The 15,235-nt window shown below is 34.9% G+C and overlaps 1 protein-coding gene across 1 annotated transcript; it reads left to right on the plus strand.

Moving 5' to 3' along the window:
- The first annotated feature begins 8,352 nt into the window (after positions 1-8,352).
- Positions 8,353-13,813, plus strand: LOC132278310 (very-long-chain aldehyde decarbonylase CER3). Its single transcript, XM_059780107.1, has 11 exons — positions 8,353-8,682; positions 8,807-9,033; positions 9,133-9,371; positions 9,487-9,706; positions 10,581-10,708; positions 10,915-11,171; positions 11,296-11,403; positions 12,195-12,401; positions 12,645-12,755; positions 12,897-13,070; positions 13,297-13,813. The coding sequence occupies exons 1-11, from the start codon at positions 8,632-8,634 to the stop codon at positions 13,477-13,479; spliced, it is 1,905 nt and encodes a 634-aa protein (XP_059636090.1). The 5' UTR covers positions 8,353-8,631; the 3' UTR covers positions 13,480-13,813.
- Positions 13,814-15,235: the final 1,422 nt, after the last annotated feature.

A 15,235-nucleotide genomic window follows, 5' to 3' on the forward strand; every position in this document is an offset into this window, starting at 1 on the left:
TTCCCTTTATGTTTTAGTTTTGGAATTGTATTTCCTTTCAGTTGTATCAGTTGAGTTATCATTAAGGGTCCACTAGATGGATTCTCGAGTTGTAATGATATTCAAGGTTTTGGATTGTTTATTTGGAGGATTTATTATTTAGTTTTCTTTTCTGCTATTTTATTTATTCTTAGTTATTTCTTTTGTAATCAAATGCTTGTTTATATACTTGATTGTTTGGTATCCCTCGGATCAGTACTCGGACTTGATCACCCGTGGCTCTAGAATCGAGATGTATCACATGCATCGCCTTTCACCACGCCACCACCACATTCACCACTGTTGTTGATCTTCCACCACCTTCTACCACCACCGCCACCGCCACCGCCTTCCACCACTGCCACCTTCCATCACCACCACCACCACCACCTCTTTTCACTACCGCCATCACAACATAAAAATGTGTATTGACACCCCCTTCAACCCTCTAAGACCATATAAAATTACCCTTTTAACCATCTGACTTGTCAACAACTTTATAACCACCACAACCACACTTAACACATTACCATAGCCACCACCACTGCAACAATAGAAAAAAAAATTGAGAATTGCCAAGGCCAACCCATAGTTATACTTCCTATACGCCACCAAAACCACCACCACACTAATACAACAATACCAACAGACCCAAACGCTACCAGAACCATCACCACCACCAGAATAGAAAAAATAAAAATAAAATTTTTAAAACACCCTAATAATCTAGACATCAACATAACTACACTCAGACAACGCCACAACAACCACCATCAGAGTAGAAAAAATAAAAATAAAAATAAAAATAAAAATAAAAATAGCCATGGTTGGCCCACACACACCACAACAGAAAAAAAAAAGAAAGAAAAAAGAACAGCCACCATGTCCAACGCAGACATCACCATAATCGCCAGGCACCACAACAATACTATGGGAAAAACATAAAAAAAGAAAAAAAAAAAAAAAAAAAAAAAAAAGATGGCTATTTTTATCTCACCATTCACACCAATTCTCTTATCTCATTTCACACTCACTCTCCTTCCCTTACTCACCTCAATCACAAATCTAACACCACCACACCACAATTTTTTTCCCCCAAATTATGCGAATTAACTTTCCTTAGTCTCCAACTCCTCCACCTCTAGTTACGTTTCCCTCCATCGGTCACCGGTAGCTCCTCCACCGGCGAGAAGAATGATGAGGGGTGCAATTTACCAAATATATATATATATATATATATATATATATATATATATATATATATATAACATAGTAAGAAAGAGGAATGAAAGAGATTGAGTGTTCGCGGCTAGGTACTAAAATGAATAAAATAAAAAATAAAAAAGTTATAAATTCGAGTAGAGAAAGAGACTTAATGATAATGGTAGTTTCGTCAATTAATATGGTTGATATTTTGTAAATTACTTGAATTAAATAATCAGGGGCAAATATGACATTTGAAATCACAAGGGGTGTCATTGTTAAAAAAATCATTGACCCACATTTAAGTGACATTGATCGAAACCTCAGGGGTGTAAGTGCATTTTACGCTAATCCTAAATAAACAAATTTGGATCATCTTGGCCCAATTAATTTAAACTTTGAAATATCAACCCACAAAATATCTTTAAGCATCCCATGAATAGAGAGCCTTGGGCTCTCATTAGGATGGCCTCCATTTGGCCATTTAATCATACTATTTTTATAAATATTAGTATTAATTAGCAGCCTGCTTAGTGCTCTACGCTAAAAAGGGCTTCCCATGAAGACTTTTCCCAAGGAACGTGTACATAAATCAATGTATATATTGTAAAAGTTGATGTGGAATTCACATATTTAATATTTTGCACCAATTATATGGGTTTTATATGTAAGAAGAAGAGAAATGTATAATTTGTGTCTGTATAGGTGTGGATTGTGTGAACAAGAGATGGAGGAAAAAAATAGTAAAATATGGGGAAAAATCTGCCTATTTATACGTGTGTGTATTGTGATGAAATGGGTATCCCAAGATAAAGTAGTAAGACAAAAGCTCCTACTTTCATACTAATCTCTTGTGCTCTTTAGTTCTTGCTTTAGTTATATTTTGCTCTATATTTATATATTTTTAACTTATGCAATACCGAAAAAGAATAGTAAAGTGGGAGTGAAAATCTGCCTATAAGTATACATGAATTGTGTTGAATTCAACACACCAAAAAGAGAAGAAATTATAGAAAGCTCATTTCTCTCTTTATTCCTTCTCATCTCATTTGTTTTATATTTCTTGCCTTTTATTTGTTCTATATATATATATATATAATAGGTCTTATATTGAAACATTGGTAAATATAAATAGATGGATATATACATCTACGTGTACATCACGATTTAGTACATATATGCTTTGCACAAATGTGTGCATCACAATAATGGTTAGGCGAACCAAAAATGGAGTTCCCGTTTTGGTGAATGACCAATTTATCGGTCGCACACGAGCCAACTGGATTAAGATAGAATATTTTTTGGGAGTTGTTATTGACGTTCCAAAATTTTAAGGGCAAACTACAATGACCTCCCCTGAGGTTTGGACTATATACAACTAAACCAGAGGTTTGCTATTTTGTTGCAGTGTGACCCCCTGATATTTTCTCCATTTTGCAATGACTTCCCCTCCGTACAGAAAATAATGTTTTTTATCAGAAAATTAGTTTAAAGTGACTAAAATGCCCATCAATAACATAAAAAGACACTATTATCCTTGTAATGTAAAAAAATGACAATAAAATTCATTTTAAATGGACCAAACTACCCTTAAACCACTTCACTACCACCATCCCTTTTGCGAACCGCCGTGTGCTTTCAGAGAGAGAGAGAGACAGAGACAGAGAGAAAGGGGAGAGAGAGAGAAACCACTAGCCAATCAAGACGGTCCCTGAGGTTGAGGTTTCTGCAACGCGAGAACTTCTCGACAGAGATAATCGAGAACATATCGCCGGAGGACCTCCAATCGACGGTCAAGATCTGTATTGACAGTCTCCAATCGTCGTCGATCGCGGTAAAGAGATTGGCTGCGGCGAAACTGCGACTCCTGGCAAAGAACCGGTCCGATAATCGAGCTTTGATCGGTGAATCCGGTGCCTTTCCGGCTTTGATCGGTGAATCTGGTGCCGTTCCAGCACTGATTCCACTCCTCCTGTGTACCGATCCGTGGACGCAAAAACACGCCTTGACTGCTCTCGTCAATCTCTCAAAATGCTGCATGCGCTTTGCTGAGCTTGTCTTTAATCGACGACAAGATGTCGATCGGCGCGTGTAGGGCAATTCCGACGACTGGGTGCAAATCCAGGTTCCTCACCTTTCTGTTCTTCTCTTCCGCGGTACAGTGGGTGTCCAATTCCGGCAACGGGGTGCGATACCAGGTTCCGGATTCTTCTCCGGCGAAGGTTGATTGGGTCTGTCGGGCGTCGCGGGTAGCATTCTTCTCCGGCTACGGTTTGTTGGTCGCTGTTTTGCATCGCTTGCAGGTTCGGTGCTGGAATTGTGTTCTTCTCCGGCCGTGGGTTGCTGCGCCGTCGATTGTTGGTGCGGTTGTCATCTTCTTTTCCTCCGGTGAAGTGGGTGTTAAAAGTTTGTACGATTTTGTGAATTGGGGTGTTGATTGTGGGGTTGTGATTTGGTGTAACCGTGTAAGATTTGGTTGGTTTGGTTGATTACAGAGGTGGTGGTGGTTTGTGGGTGTTTATGCACTTTTTGGGGACGGGGGGATTTCGACGCTAGTCTAGGTGATCGAGGCCGGTTCGGTGAAGGGAAAGGAGTTTGCAGTGCTGAATAGTCATTTGTTAGTGGACAAAAGGGTCATTTGGTATTTCTAGATATTTTAATTTTTTTAATTATATAATAGTTAGGGCAGATAAGTAAATTTACTGCATAATCTTAACTGGGGAGGTCTTTGCAACAAAATGCCAAACCTCAGCTTTAGTTGTATATAGTCCAAACCTCAAGGGAGGTCATTGTAGTTTGCCCAAATTTTAATAAGGCGCTCCACTCCAATATATTAATTAATGAAATGACAAAAATAATATTTTACTAAATTACTTCCTCAACGTCTTCCGACTATTTTGCTCTCTCTCAATGCTTCCTTTTTTGCTCCAACATAACCATCAAAAGGCCATATTTATTAGCATTAACACCAAAACTAATTAAGAAAATTGCTCATCTTTTTGTGAACTTCAGTTTCACCCGAAACGAATGAAATTGAGAGCACTGCTATAAATTATCATTCCTTCTCTATAGTAGTACATAAATAAATAAAAATAAAAATAAAATCAAACATACGGAGCACGACAAAGACAAATACGTGTAACAATGTTAGAATTAACTTTTCAACTAGAAGAAGAAGCATTCAACTCGGTCATAGAGAGCAAGGGTTGATTTTTCTATTACACTAACAATGGTTGTATATTGATTGAACTCATATGAACAAAGGCACAAAGTCAAAAAAAATCTTGGAATTGCTCATCTTATTTTGAACTTTGGAATCACCACTTACAGTGAAATCGAGAGCTTAATCTTTTACTATTGTTGAAACAAATTGTGGATAGTAAATTACCACTTATAGTAAAATTGAGAGTTTAAGTTGAAACAAAGTTAACACTGACACTTCAAAGTTTTTCAAAATTATAGAGTTTGAGTTCTAATTGATCTCTCCTTACTATATTGGAGATAGTATACATGTTCATATAATGTACCATAATTTATATATATTTTAAATAATTTAAGATTATTATTTTTATTTTACTTTTAAATATATAGAAGTGGATCGTTTAAATATTATTTTAAAGCGCGCGAATGAATAACAGTTCCTTTTCTTTTTTTTTTTTAAATAAAAAAATTAGTAGGACCCATCACATCAGTTGAGGCTGTTGGGAATATCGGTCTCATTTACTTCGTCTACTTGGAGGCAAACTTGAGTTGATAGATAGTAATAAGTAATAAGTAGCGCTTGCTATCCATTAAATATCCAACTCCAACAATCACTTTCCCACCTAAAATATTATATAAAATGTTTTGGTTTAGGAAGGCTCCCAATTAAATGAGAAGAAGACTCTTAAACTTTTGGTTTAGGAAGGCTATAAAAATATTACACAAATGTGTGCATCATTTTTCATTTTATTATGCCATAATTATATATGATATGAATTTTTATTTATTTTATAATTGAGTTTAACTCCCTTTTTCTTTTTTTCTTTTTCTTTTTTAACAAAATGATATCATATTTTATTTTAGTGTTTGGGAGTTGCAAGTTGCAAGAGGATCGCTGCCGCCACCATTCCAATTGACCAAAAAGAGAGCGTGAAATCTGTGAGGTGCTGAGTAGTAGTAGGAGTATAAATGAAAATGAAAATGAAAATGAAACGTGAAGCAAATTCAAATTCATTGTATTTGTGAGTTAGGGAGGAGGTGGGAAAATGAAATGCTCGTATGGAATTAAAAGAAAGTCAATAGTCCACGTCTTTGGGCTGCGAAGCAGGGAAGGCAATTAAAGCCCCTGGTTGTTTGTTGGGGCAATACTCATCCCACACAATGTACATGAGCCCCTCTCTCTCTCTCTCTCTCAAACAGTTGTCAATATCTGTAGTATAACAGTACTTAAGTTTTATCAATGCTGTCAAAACATATATATATATATATACAAAGGTTATTTTCGGTAAGGCATGAGGTACATACATAGCCTTTAGTACTTCTATTTACTCGAAAATAACACTACGCTATTAAGTAATCGCCCTTGTTCAAAATTAAAGAAAATAATTACACACACAGAAAGTAATAGCCCTAGCTCGGCCCCCCCCCCCCCTCTCTCTCTCTCTCTCTCTCTCTCTCACACAGACACACACACACACACACAAGTACACACACACAGGTATCCGTGGATAAATTTTGAAAATAAATTGAATGGGTGAGATGGGCAATAGAGATGGGCAGTTATTGTTTATGATTTTGTTGATCACTAATAAACAAACCAAACTAAACTACTCTGGTTATTGAAATTAAAGATGACAAGGGTATTATTGCCTACCAGTTTAGCTGAAATAGCTTAATGATACCCCTTATACCACACCATGGAGCTGTAACCCAATTAATTCACATTAAAGGCATTCAAAGAAAATGATGATGACATGAAACCATTCATCAAAAAGTAGGTTTGTTGTCCAAATTTATTTTATTTTCAAAAAATGTTCTAAATTAAATAATTAAAGAGTGCCCAATCCATGTTGACATGTATCCGTTTCTCGCTCTCTCCCCTAACTTAATAATTGTCGGGGTTCGGAAAAAATGGAAGTAGGTGGAAAGGTGTAATAGTTTGTACTTTTATTTTGAGCTCATCGGTTGACAAGGCAAGCTACATACTACTGTTGTATGTAATAACCAGTCTTTGGATTTGGGATTTAGATTTGTGTGTGAGAGAGAAACAGAGTGTGTGTGTGTGTGTGAGAGAGAGAGAGAGAGAGATTAATAATTAAACCAGCTAGTAGCGATGGGGGCAGATGATATTATGATGGTACGTACAGCAGGGAGGGTTAAGACTTAAGAGGGGGCCACTCAGTGAGTCATGGTGGCAACTGATCGATGATACCTCCTTTACCTGGATCTCAATTTATACAAAGCTAGGTTTCATGACAACATCAACATCAATTGTCTTGTCTAATTACACCCAACTAAATTCCTTTTTTTCTTTTTCTTTTTTTCAATAACTAAATTCCTTATTTATACTCAAAACCAAACTCAATTTCTAAAAGTTGCTTTTTAATTTTTCCTTCATTATTCCATTATTGTGTCCATCTCTTATGCCCTGTTTCTTGGCACAACTACTACTCGATTCCGATGATTAGGAATAATAATAATATAAACCATATTATTACTTGTACAAAAAAAAAAAAAAAAAAAAAAAAAATTCTCCTCTTACTTGAATAATGACGAAATTTTAGGCGGAAACAAAATTAAAGAATCTTTGAATTTTCAAATCTTTGCACTTAAAAAAAGAAAAAAATTAAACTTTTCCAACTCCAAACTGAATTGTTAATTAATCAATCAATCAATCAAATTAAATAAATGTAGGTATTAATTAGATATGAGTGATTGTTATTATTTATATCCTATCCTTTTTATATTATTAATGTGAAAATTCTATCTATCCGAAACGATGATATTTATTTAAAGGAACGTTATCTCAAATGACATTGGTGAGGTGTCAGTCGAGAACTTTCTGACAATCAAATTAGTATTTGTAACCGTGTCATTGAATAATTAAATACTCAATATTTAGGAGGTTTTTTTTTTTTCATACGTGATTTAATGACTCAATACCTTATTTATGATTACCAATTGGAATCAAGATCGTTCCACACATTTTGATGGTTGAATCTCTTATCATTAGTAACAGTATCTGTTGAGGAGATGAAATTAGTTACAATATTATGATTTATTTTATTCTCTTCGTTAGTTGAATAATAATATCTTCATATCTTCAAGAAGGAATGACGATAAGTCAACTTTAGAATTACTTTTTTTCCATCACATATAATAAAAAGAGTTTACTTGAGATAAAAAGGCATGCAAGAGAGAATATGAATGGATAAGCAAGTGAGTAAGGAAAAATTAGTCCAACATACAATTTTGTGAGTCCCAACCTTTCATGCCTTTTTCGTATTTGATAATCGGAATGTTCGTAATTTCATCTCAATTAATTAATAAAACTCGTTTAAAGTGACTTCTCTACGCAAATTCAATAAAGTTTAAATTATGTCCACCCAATCTGACTCTTGGGTTAAAACCTCTCATGCCTTTTTATTTCTTCAAGCAAAATACAATGCAAAAGGACGGTCAATTTGTTCCAATTATATTTTCCCATCAAATGTCATAAAGAAAAGCACCATTCTATTAAATTCTGACGCGTGTTGTTTGGTGAGGTTTGATTTACATGGAAAACATTGATAATTGGAGTCTTGAGGCAACGAACGAAGCGAAGCCACAAAATCCAAAAAACTGATTCGGGCAGAGTCCATTAAGTAGAGAGTGCATTAGGAGGTAGCTGTGTCATTTCAGTAGTTTACAGGGAAAAGACGAAAAGTACATGATGGCACATTGATCACTTATTGGGTAGGTAACTTTCGGTGACCGTCCAATACAATTCAGCCACACCATACAGATAGAGACTAATTAAGAGCTTTAATTGACCCTATGTATTGTATTTGTATTTGATTGCTGGATACACCAATACAAACAATTGTATGTATGTATAATCACATACACGCCCAATAAATAAATATATATATATATATATATATAGCTAGCTTTCTATAAGTTGTTGATTGATAGAGTGGGAGAATGAATATTTGAAGACTTCCATAGACACACAGGACAAAAGATTGATCACCCAACAAATTAAACCTCTCATTCACTCTCTCTCTCTCTCTCTCTCTCTCTGAGGTGTTCCTATCCGGGGTTTGTTTTTGTCATTGAAAAGGTTATAAAGAAAGATTTGAATTGAAGAAGGCATATATTAACAGATCCATCATCCATCAGAAGAAGATTCATTGTTTTGACTCAAATCAAACATATCTCAAAATATATATGGCTGCAACCTTATCAGCATGGCCATGGGAAAACCTGGGCTCCTTCAAGGTATGCAACCTACCTATATATTGTTTCATACTGTTATATTTATTCTTATCTGCCTGCAGCCTATATGGGTTTATATATGGTCACAAATTAATGTTCTTTTTCATTTTTCATGAAAATGTTACAGTATCTGCTATTTGGTCCTTTTCTTGCAAAAGTAATGTATTCTAGACTAATGGAGGATAATAGCATGATGGAGGACATCTGGTGTCTTCATATTCTCATTATATGTGCACTTAGAGGTGTCATATATCAGTACTGGACCTCTTTCGCTAACAGCCTTTTCCTCACTCGAAATCGCCGGATTATCCAACAAGGTGTCGATTTTAACCAGATTGACAAAGAATGGGACTGGTATTATTATTATTATTATTTTATTGTGTAATATTTTATAAATTCTAATCTACATATATAGATTTGCTTATTAATTTTATGTATATTCCATATTTACAGGGATAATTTCATCATTCTTCAAGCTCTCATAGCTTCAATGGGTCGCTACGTGTTCCCCATCCTTACCGATAATAATCTTCCATTGTGGGACACAAGAGGTTTTATTGCAGCAATGTTACTCCACATGGGAGTTTCAGAGCCTCTCTATTATTGGGCACATAAACACTTTCATGGGAAATTTCTTTTTAACCGCTATCATTCATTTCACCATTTATCTACAGTACCCCAGCCCTTTACTGGTAACCCAATCAAATACTAAATTTTTTCCGACTTCATTTTGTCATTTTCATTTTCATTTTTATTTTTATTTTTATTTTTATTTTTATGAGCTTTTCATTAATATATTAATTGCAGCTGGGAGTACCACTTTCTTGGAGCATCTTGTATTAACTGCCATCATTGGGGTTCCGGTAGTAGCAACTTGTGTAATTGGATATGGATCAAAAAGCATGATCTATGCCTATGTGTTGATCTTTGATTTTCTAAGATGTTTGGGCCACTGCAATGTTGAAATTATTCCCTATCAGATTTTTGACACTTTTCCCTTCCTTAGATATCTCCTCTATACCCCAACGTAAGTAATTACATTCATGCATACCTACCTACCTAACTCCACACACACACACATGTGTATATATATATATATGTCACTTTTTTATTTTATTATTTAATTTTTGAACCTAACAAATATGTCTCACAATACTCTTGGAAAGACTAGAATAAAACCTCTACCTTTCAATATGTCTCAATGATATATATACATTACATTTACAACCTCTACCTTTCAATAGGTCTTAATGATATATATACATCACATTTACAAGATACATATCTATACATATAGGATGATAAATATCATTTATGTATGATATAAGATATTTGATAACGTGGACCGTGTTTTATATATATAGAGATCGATATTCATTGGTGAACGCAAATAAGAAAATGATATATCATATTTTTGCTTTTGTACAGATACACTAATGCATGCGCGGGGCCAAGAGAGTGGGTACCACCACATCCACATGCATCCCTAGCTACATAGATAGTGGTGCTGTGTTTTGGCCCAGTGTATGTGATCAGATCGATCACAAGAAATGGTTTCAAATAGTAAAAGACATAAATGGATGATTTGGGGTTAGGTTGATCTTTGTATAACTAGCCCTGGGTGTACCCCAGGATTTTGTAAACTGTCTTGGTTGCTTATACTACCTATTTACTTACGGAACGTCATAACATACGTACACTAAATGTTGAAGTAAATGAATTATTGAATTTATGAACGGGCCAGTGATTTAACGGTAGAGGTCAGGAGTTCAAGTCTCAAAAATGACAAGTGTGTGGGAGTACCAATTACCAAAAAAAAAAAAAAAAAGAATTATTGGATTTTGTGCTGTTTTCCCAAATTAAGATTTATTTGGTTTTTGGGGGCCGGGGTTAATTTACAGGTATCACAGCCTACACCACACAGAGATGGGCACCAATTATTGCCTTTTCATGCCCCTCTACGATGCATTGGGGAACACCCTGAACCCCAAATCATGGGAGCTACACAAGAAAATAACTTCAAATTCAGGTATGCAACGCCCAATGATAATTAACCAGGTCCTGATTACATATAATTATCATAGTATAGATTGGTGGTGAAGGTATATATATTCACAAAGTGAGAAGATTTAGATTAGGTGGGGACTCAATTCTCCATCACCTATACTGTATATTAGGTTGTATGAATATATAAAATGCAAATGAAAGAAAATAAACATGGGAACATGAATGCAGGTGAAAATGGGAGGGTACCGGATTTCGTATTCCTGGCGCATGTGGTGGACATAACATCAGCAATGCACGTGTGCTTCGTTTTCAGGTCATTTGCGTCGAGGCCGTATGCAACCAGGATTTTCCTGTTGCCATTCTGGCCGGTGTGTTTTGTTGTGATGCTAGTGATGTGGGCAAAGTCTAAGACCTTCTTGGTCTCATTCTACAACCTTAGAAATAGGTTGCACCAAACATGGTCTGTACCTCGCTTTGGATTCCAGGTTTGTCATTTACTTAAGTGTCACCATCAGTACTGCATTCCATCTAATTCTGTGTGTATTCAAATTCTAATAGCTAGTATGTGATAATCCATCCAGTACCGTGTTTTTTCCTTGTACCATGCAGTATTTCCTACCATTTGCTAGGGAGGGCATCAATAAACATATAGAGCAGGCTATTCTTCGGGCTGATAGAATGGGTGTTAAAGTCATCAGCCTTGCTGCACTCAATAAGGTTTCTCTCTCTCTCTCTCTCTCTAGATATATATATATATATATATATATATATATCAAATTAAATTGAAGAAACACAATTAAGGGTTGTGTTCTCGTTTGCAATTAATTAACGTTTCAGAAATTTGTGTCACAAGTAATACCCATATATATGCATGTATGAGAAAGAGGCGATGGAGTGAGTAGACATCGTGGATGGATGGATGGGGAAAATAATTAGGCATGATAGATAGTAATGGTTGTTGGATTGTTTAAAAGGGTAGATGTAGAGTAGTGAGGCCGGTGCAGCCCATAAAACTCATTGATTGAATGTGGGTCCTTCGATTGTTATGCAACATATATGGGCCATTTTACAGTTTACAGGCATTGCCAATAACAACTAATTAAGTATGGATCATTGTAATTTATACATGTTCTCTATCTGTTTTGGTAAATTGGTGCACTATTATTTATTTTGGTCAGTGTTCAAGGCAATGTACGTTTGGAACATTTTTAAGGTTCCCCACACTTAATTTGCCAACCTACTTTGCTTCCTAATCCTACAATTTCACACTCTTCATCCATTAATCCACCTACCAATTAAACAATTGCTTATGAGTCACTTCAAGTACTGGTATTTTTATTGTTATTATTATTATTATTATGTAATTTGACATTAACTTGAATCCTATTTACCAAATACTTATGTTGACATATATAGCTGTGCTCGTTAAATAAGCAAGATTTATTTGTACAAGTAATAAGCTAGGAGATTGAATTAATCAGGTTTCAATTTTGTTTTAATTAATGTAGAATGAAGCTCTAAATGGGGGTGGAACCCTCTTTGTGATGAAGCATCCAAATCTTAAAGTTCGGGTTGTCCATGGCAATACCTTGACAGCTGCTGTAATTCTTAATGACATCCCTGAGGATGTCAAAGAGGTGTTTCTAACAGGAGCTACTTCCAAGCTAGGAAGGGCCATTGCCCTCTACCTCTGTAGGCGGAAAGTATCTGTCATGGTAAGTATTTTTCCTATGTATATATATAGTTCTGATAATGGTTAATTATATATCTGTTTTAGGAATTCTGGTAATATTTTTCACAAACAAATACAGTAATTATTATATTATGGTTTTTGACAAAAGATAGTCTCCAAGACCAAATGCTAAAAATGATGTTGATGCTGCCAATGATTATATTATGGTTAAAAAGAATATATATATGTTGATTATAATGGTTCTAATAGGTTGACGGTTGTGCAGATGTTGACTCCATCAACCGAGAGATTCCAAAATATACAGAAGGAAGCTCCTACGGAGTGTCAAAAGTACCTAGTCCAAGTGACAAAGTACCAAGCAGCCAAAAACTGTAAGGTATATATATTCAATTATTCAGTATTCACAAAATTACTGCTAACAGTTGAAAATGTGAAGTTTCATATTAGGAACAACTTGAGTCTTTACAAAGTTGTTTGCACTCGTAGTGTAAATAATGTGTGTGTGTTACGTTGATAGACATGGATAGTTGGTAAATGGATCACACCCAGAGAGCAATGGTTTGCCCCATCAGGAGCACATTTTCACCAGTTTGTAGTCCCACCAATCTTGGCCATCAGAAGAGACTGCACTTATGGTGATCTTGCAGCCATGAGGCTACCTGATGATGTGGAAGGGCTTGGAGTTTGTGAGGTATACAGACGTATGCTTTCATCTTCATCATTTTTGTAGTTGCAACATTATGCATACTTATTATTCAGAATCATGTATATAACTATGTATATTGATGATGAATCATGCATTTTAGTGTATACATATTGTTATAGGAGTAGACAAAATAAGCAAGTTACTTCATTTAATATATATATATATATCCAACCTAGGAAAAGCTAATTGCTTGGAATATTTGTTGGAACAGTATACAATGGATAGAGGAGTAGTCCATGCTTGCCATGCAGGTGGTGTGGTTCATTTCTTAGAAGGGTGGAGTCACCACGAGGTTGGCGCAATCGATGTTGACCGAATTGATTTGGTGTGGAAAGCTGCACTAAAACATGGTCTAAGGCCGGTGTCTGGTGTCAAGAAACAAAACCATTTCTAAATTTTCTTCACGTACTGCTACTACTTGAAGAGATAAAGCATTGGTTAATTGGTACACAGACCATTTGTTCTTCTCTTTGGTAAGGACAAGCCAATTTATTCTTTAATTTTGTCCTTTTTATTGGCAAAAACATTTTGTTTATTCGCAATTTACCTGAGATTTAGATTAAACTGTAATTCAATACTAAACATGTTTTGCTATATTAAATATATATACAGTTCACCAGATTTAACATTGTATACTTTCAACCTCTTCTTTCCTTCTGTTTGATGAAGATATATGTATAATAGATGGAGGTCAGATATATTTAAATAAATTGATGCAGTTTTAAAAAGATGTTGCCTAGCTTGTTTACATGTTCAACATATATATATGTGCTTGGCTTCTGTTTAATGTGTGGTTCAATTGTATATTTTTAATGCATTCAAACGTATATATATATATATAGTTATGTAGGTGCAAGCATCAACATTTGCACGGTAGATTAAAACAAGGACAAATTAAAAAGAAGCATATCATTAGCTCACTTTACAAACTATATGTATACATACATATATATACCAATATAAACTAAAACTGAAATAAATGATATAAATATTAGTGACAATTAAGTGACAGTATCTAAAAGTTTGAAGCTAGGAATGGCAAGAATTTAATTTAAAGAGGTTGGTTGCGGTGGTCCAGGATTAGCTGGTCGATCAAGTCCCCATAAACATTTAGAGTGTGAATAAACCTCAATGAGTCAAAGGGGAGGGTTCATTTTCAGAAAGGCAGTACGATGTGGATGTGCATGTGCAGAAGGAGTCCCAATTCTACCACTTGCATGTGTCACTTACTTGTACATATATATATATATATATATATATATATATATATATATATATATATATATATTGATATATATCATCAGGTAAAAAACGTAGTGTATTTACAGGGAAAGGCAAAAAAAAAAAAGTACTGCGGTTCTATACATGCATGTACATATTCGATTTTATGTAACCTTGGTATTACATTTACACCACATGAATTTCATGAAATAAAAAGAAAAACTCTCTTGGATTGATGATATACGTACGTCGTTCTATCAAGTTTCATTTGATTCATATGAAAGTTAACCAGCCGGATTAGTTAAAAAAAGAAAAAGAAAAAAGACCATCTTTCATCATACTTCAAATAAATTTTAATTTTATGATGAAATTATTTTGATCCCTAAATAAATTGAAAGATTTCATTGGAAAATGCTGGAGTTAGTACGAGAGGACAATCTTCTGATTTTCAATATTGTCATGCATAATATGACAATATTTTTTTTATTTGCAAGAAACTCACATACCCAATTATTAATATCAGGAGGACTCGAACTCTCACCTCTTAACATTGAGAGGTATAAAAAGATACCAGGATAGTGTTATTAAGTGATGTTAGCGGGGATAAACCAAGGTGCAGGTTTAGGATGTCAGTGTAAGAAGGCCCGGCCCACTTAAGATAGTTGAAGTTGGTCCTATTCTTAACCGACCGGCCTTGTTTGATTTAAAGCTTATATTCAAATATTCACATTTTTATGTCACACATGCATTTTCATCGCTCGATCCAGTTGGACCCATTAGTGGGCCTATTGGGCCCCACATTTTATTTTTCAAAAAAGAGCTCTCACAACATGCATTTTCTGTTCGAAACTGAGGTTTATTTCTATTCAAATTCGCTCCACTCTATATTATATATTTACATGTAAATTAATAAAACTCTTGCTGAATAT

This window comes from Cornus florida, unplaced genomic scaffold (assembly GCF_030987335.1).
Source record: "Cornus florida cultivar Cherokee Brave unplaced genomic scaffold, ASM3098733v1 CherokeeBrave_3.0.0_Hap2_Chr10, whole genome shotgun sequence".
Classification (NCBI taxonomy): Eukaryota; Viridiplantae; Streptophyta; class Magnoliopsida; order Cornales; family Cornaceae; genus Cornus; species Cornus florida.

Bases quoted from the DNA above. Each gene is read 5' to 3' on its own strand.
- LOC132278310 (XM_059780107.1), top strand. From the start codon at position 8,632: ATGGCTGCAACCTTATCAGCATGGCCATGGGAAAACCTGGGCTCCTTC. The intron at 9,707-10,580 runs GTAAGTAATTAC...GTTAATTTACAG, and splicing joins TATCTCCTCTATACCCCAAC to GTATCACAGCCTACACCACA. The intron at 12,756-12,896 runs GTATATATATTC...TTACGTTGATAG, and splicing joins AAGCAGCCAAAAACTGTAAG to ACATGGATAGTTGGTAAATG.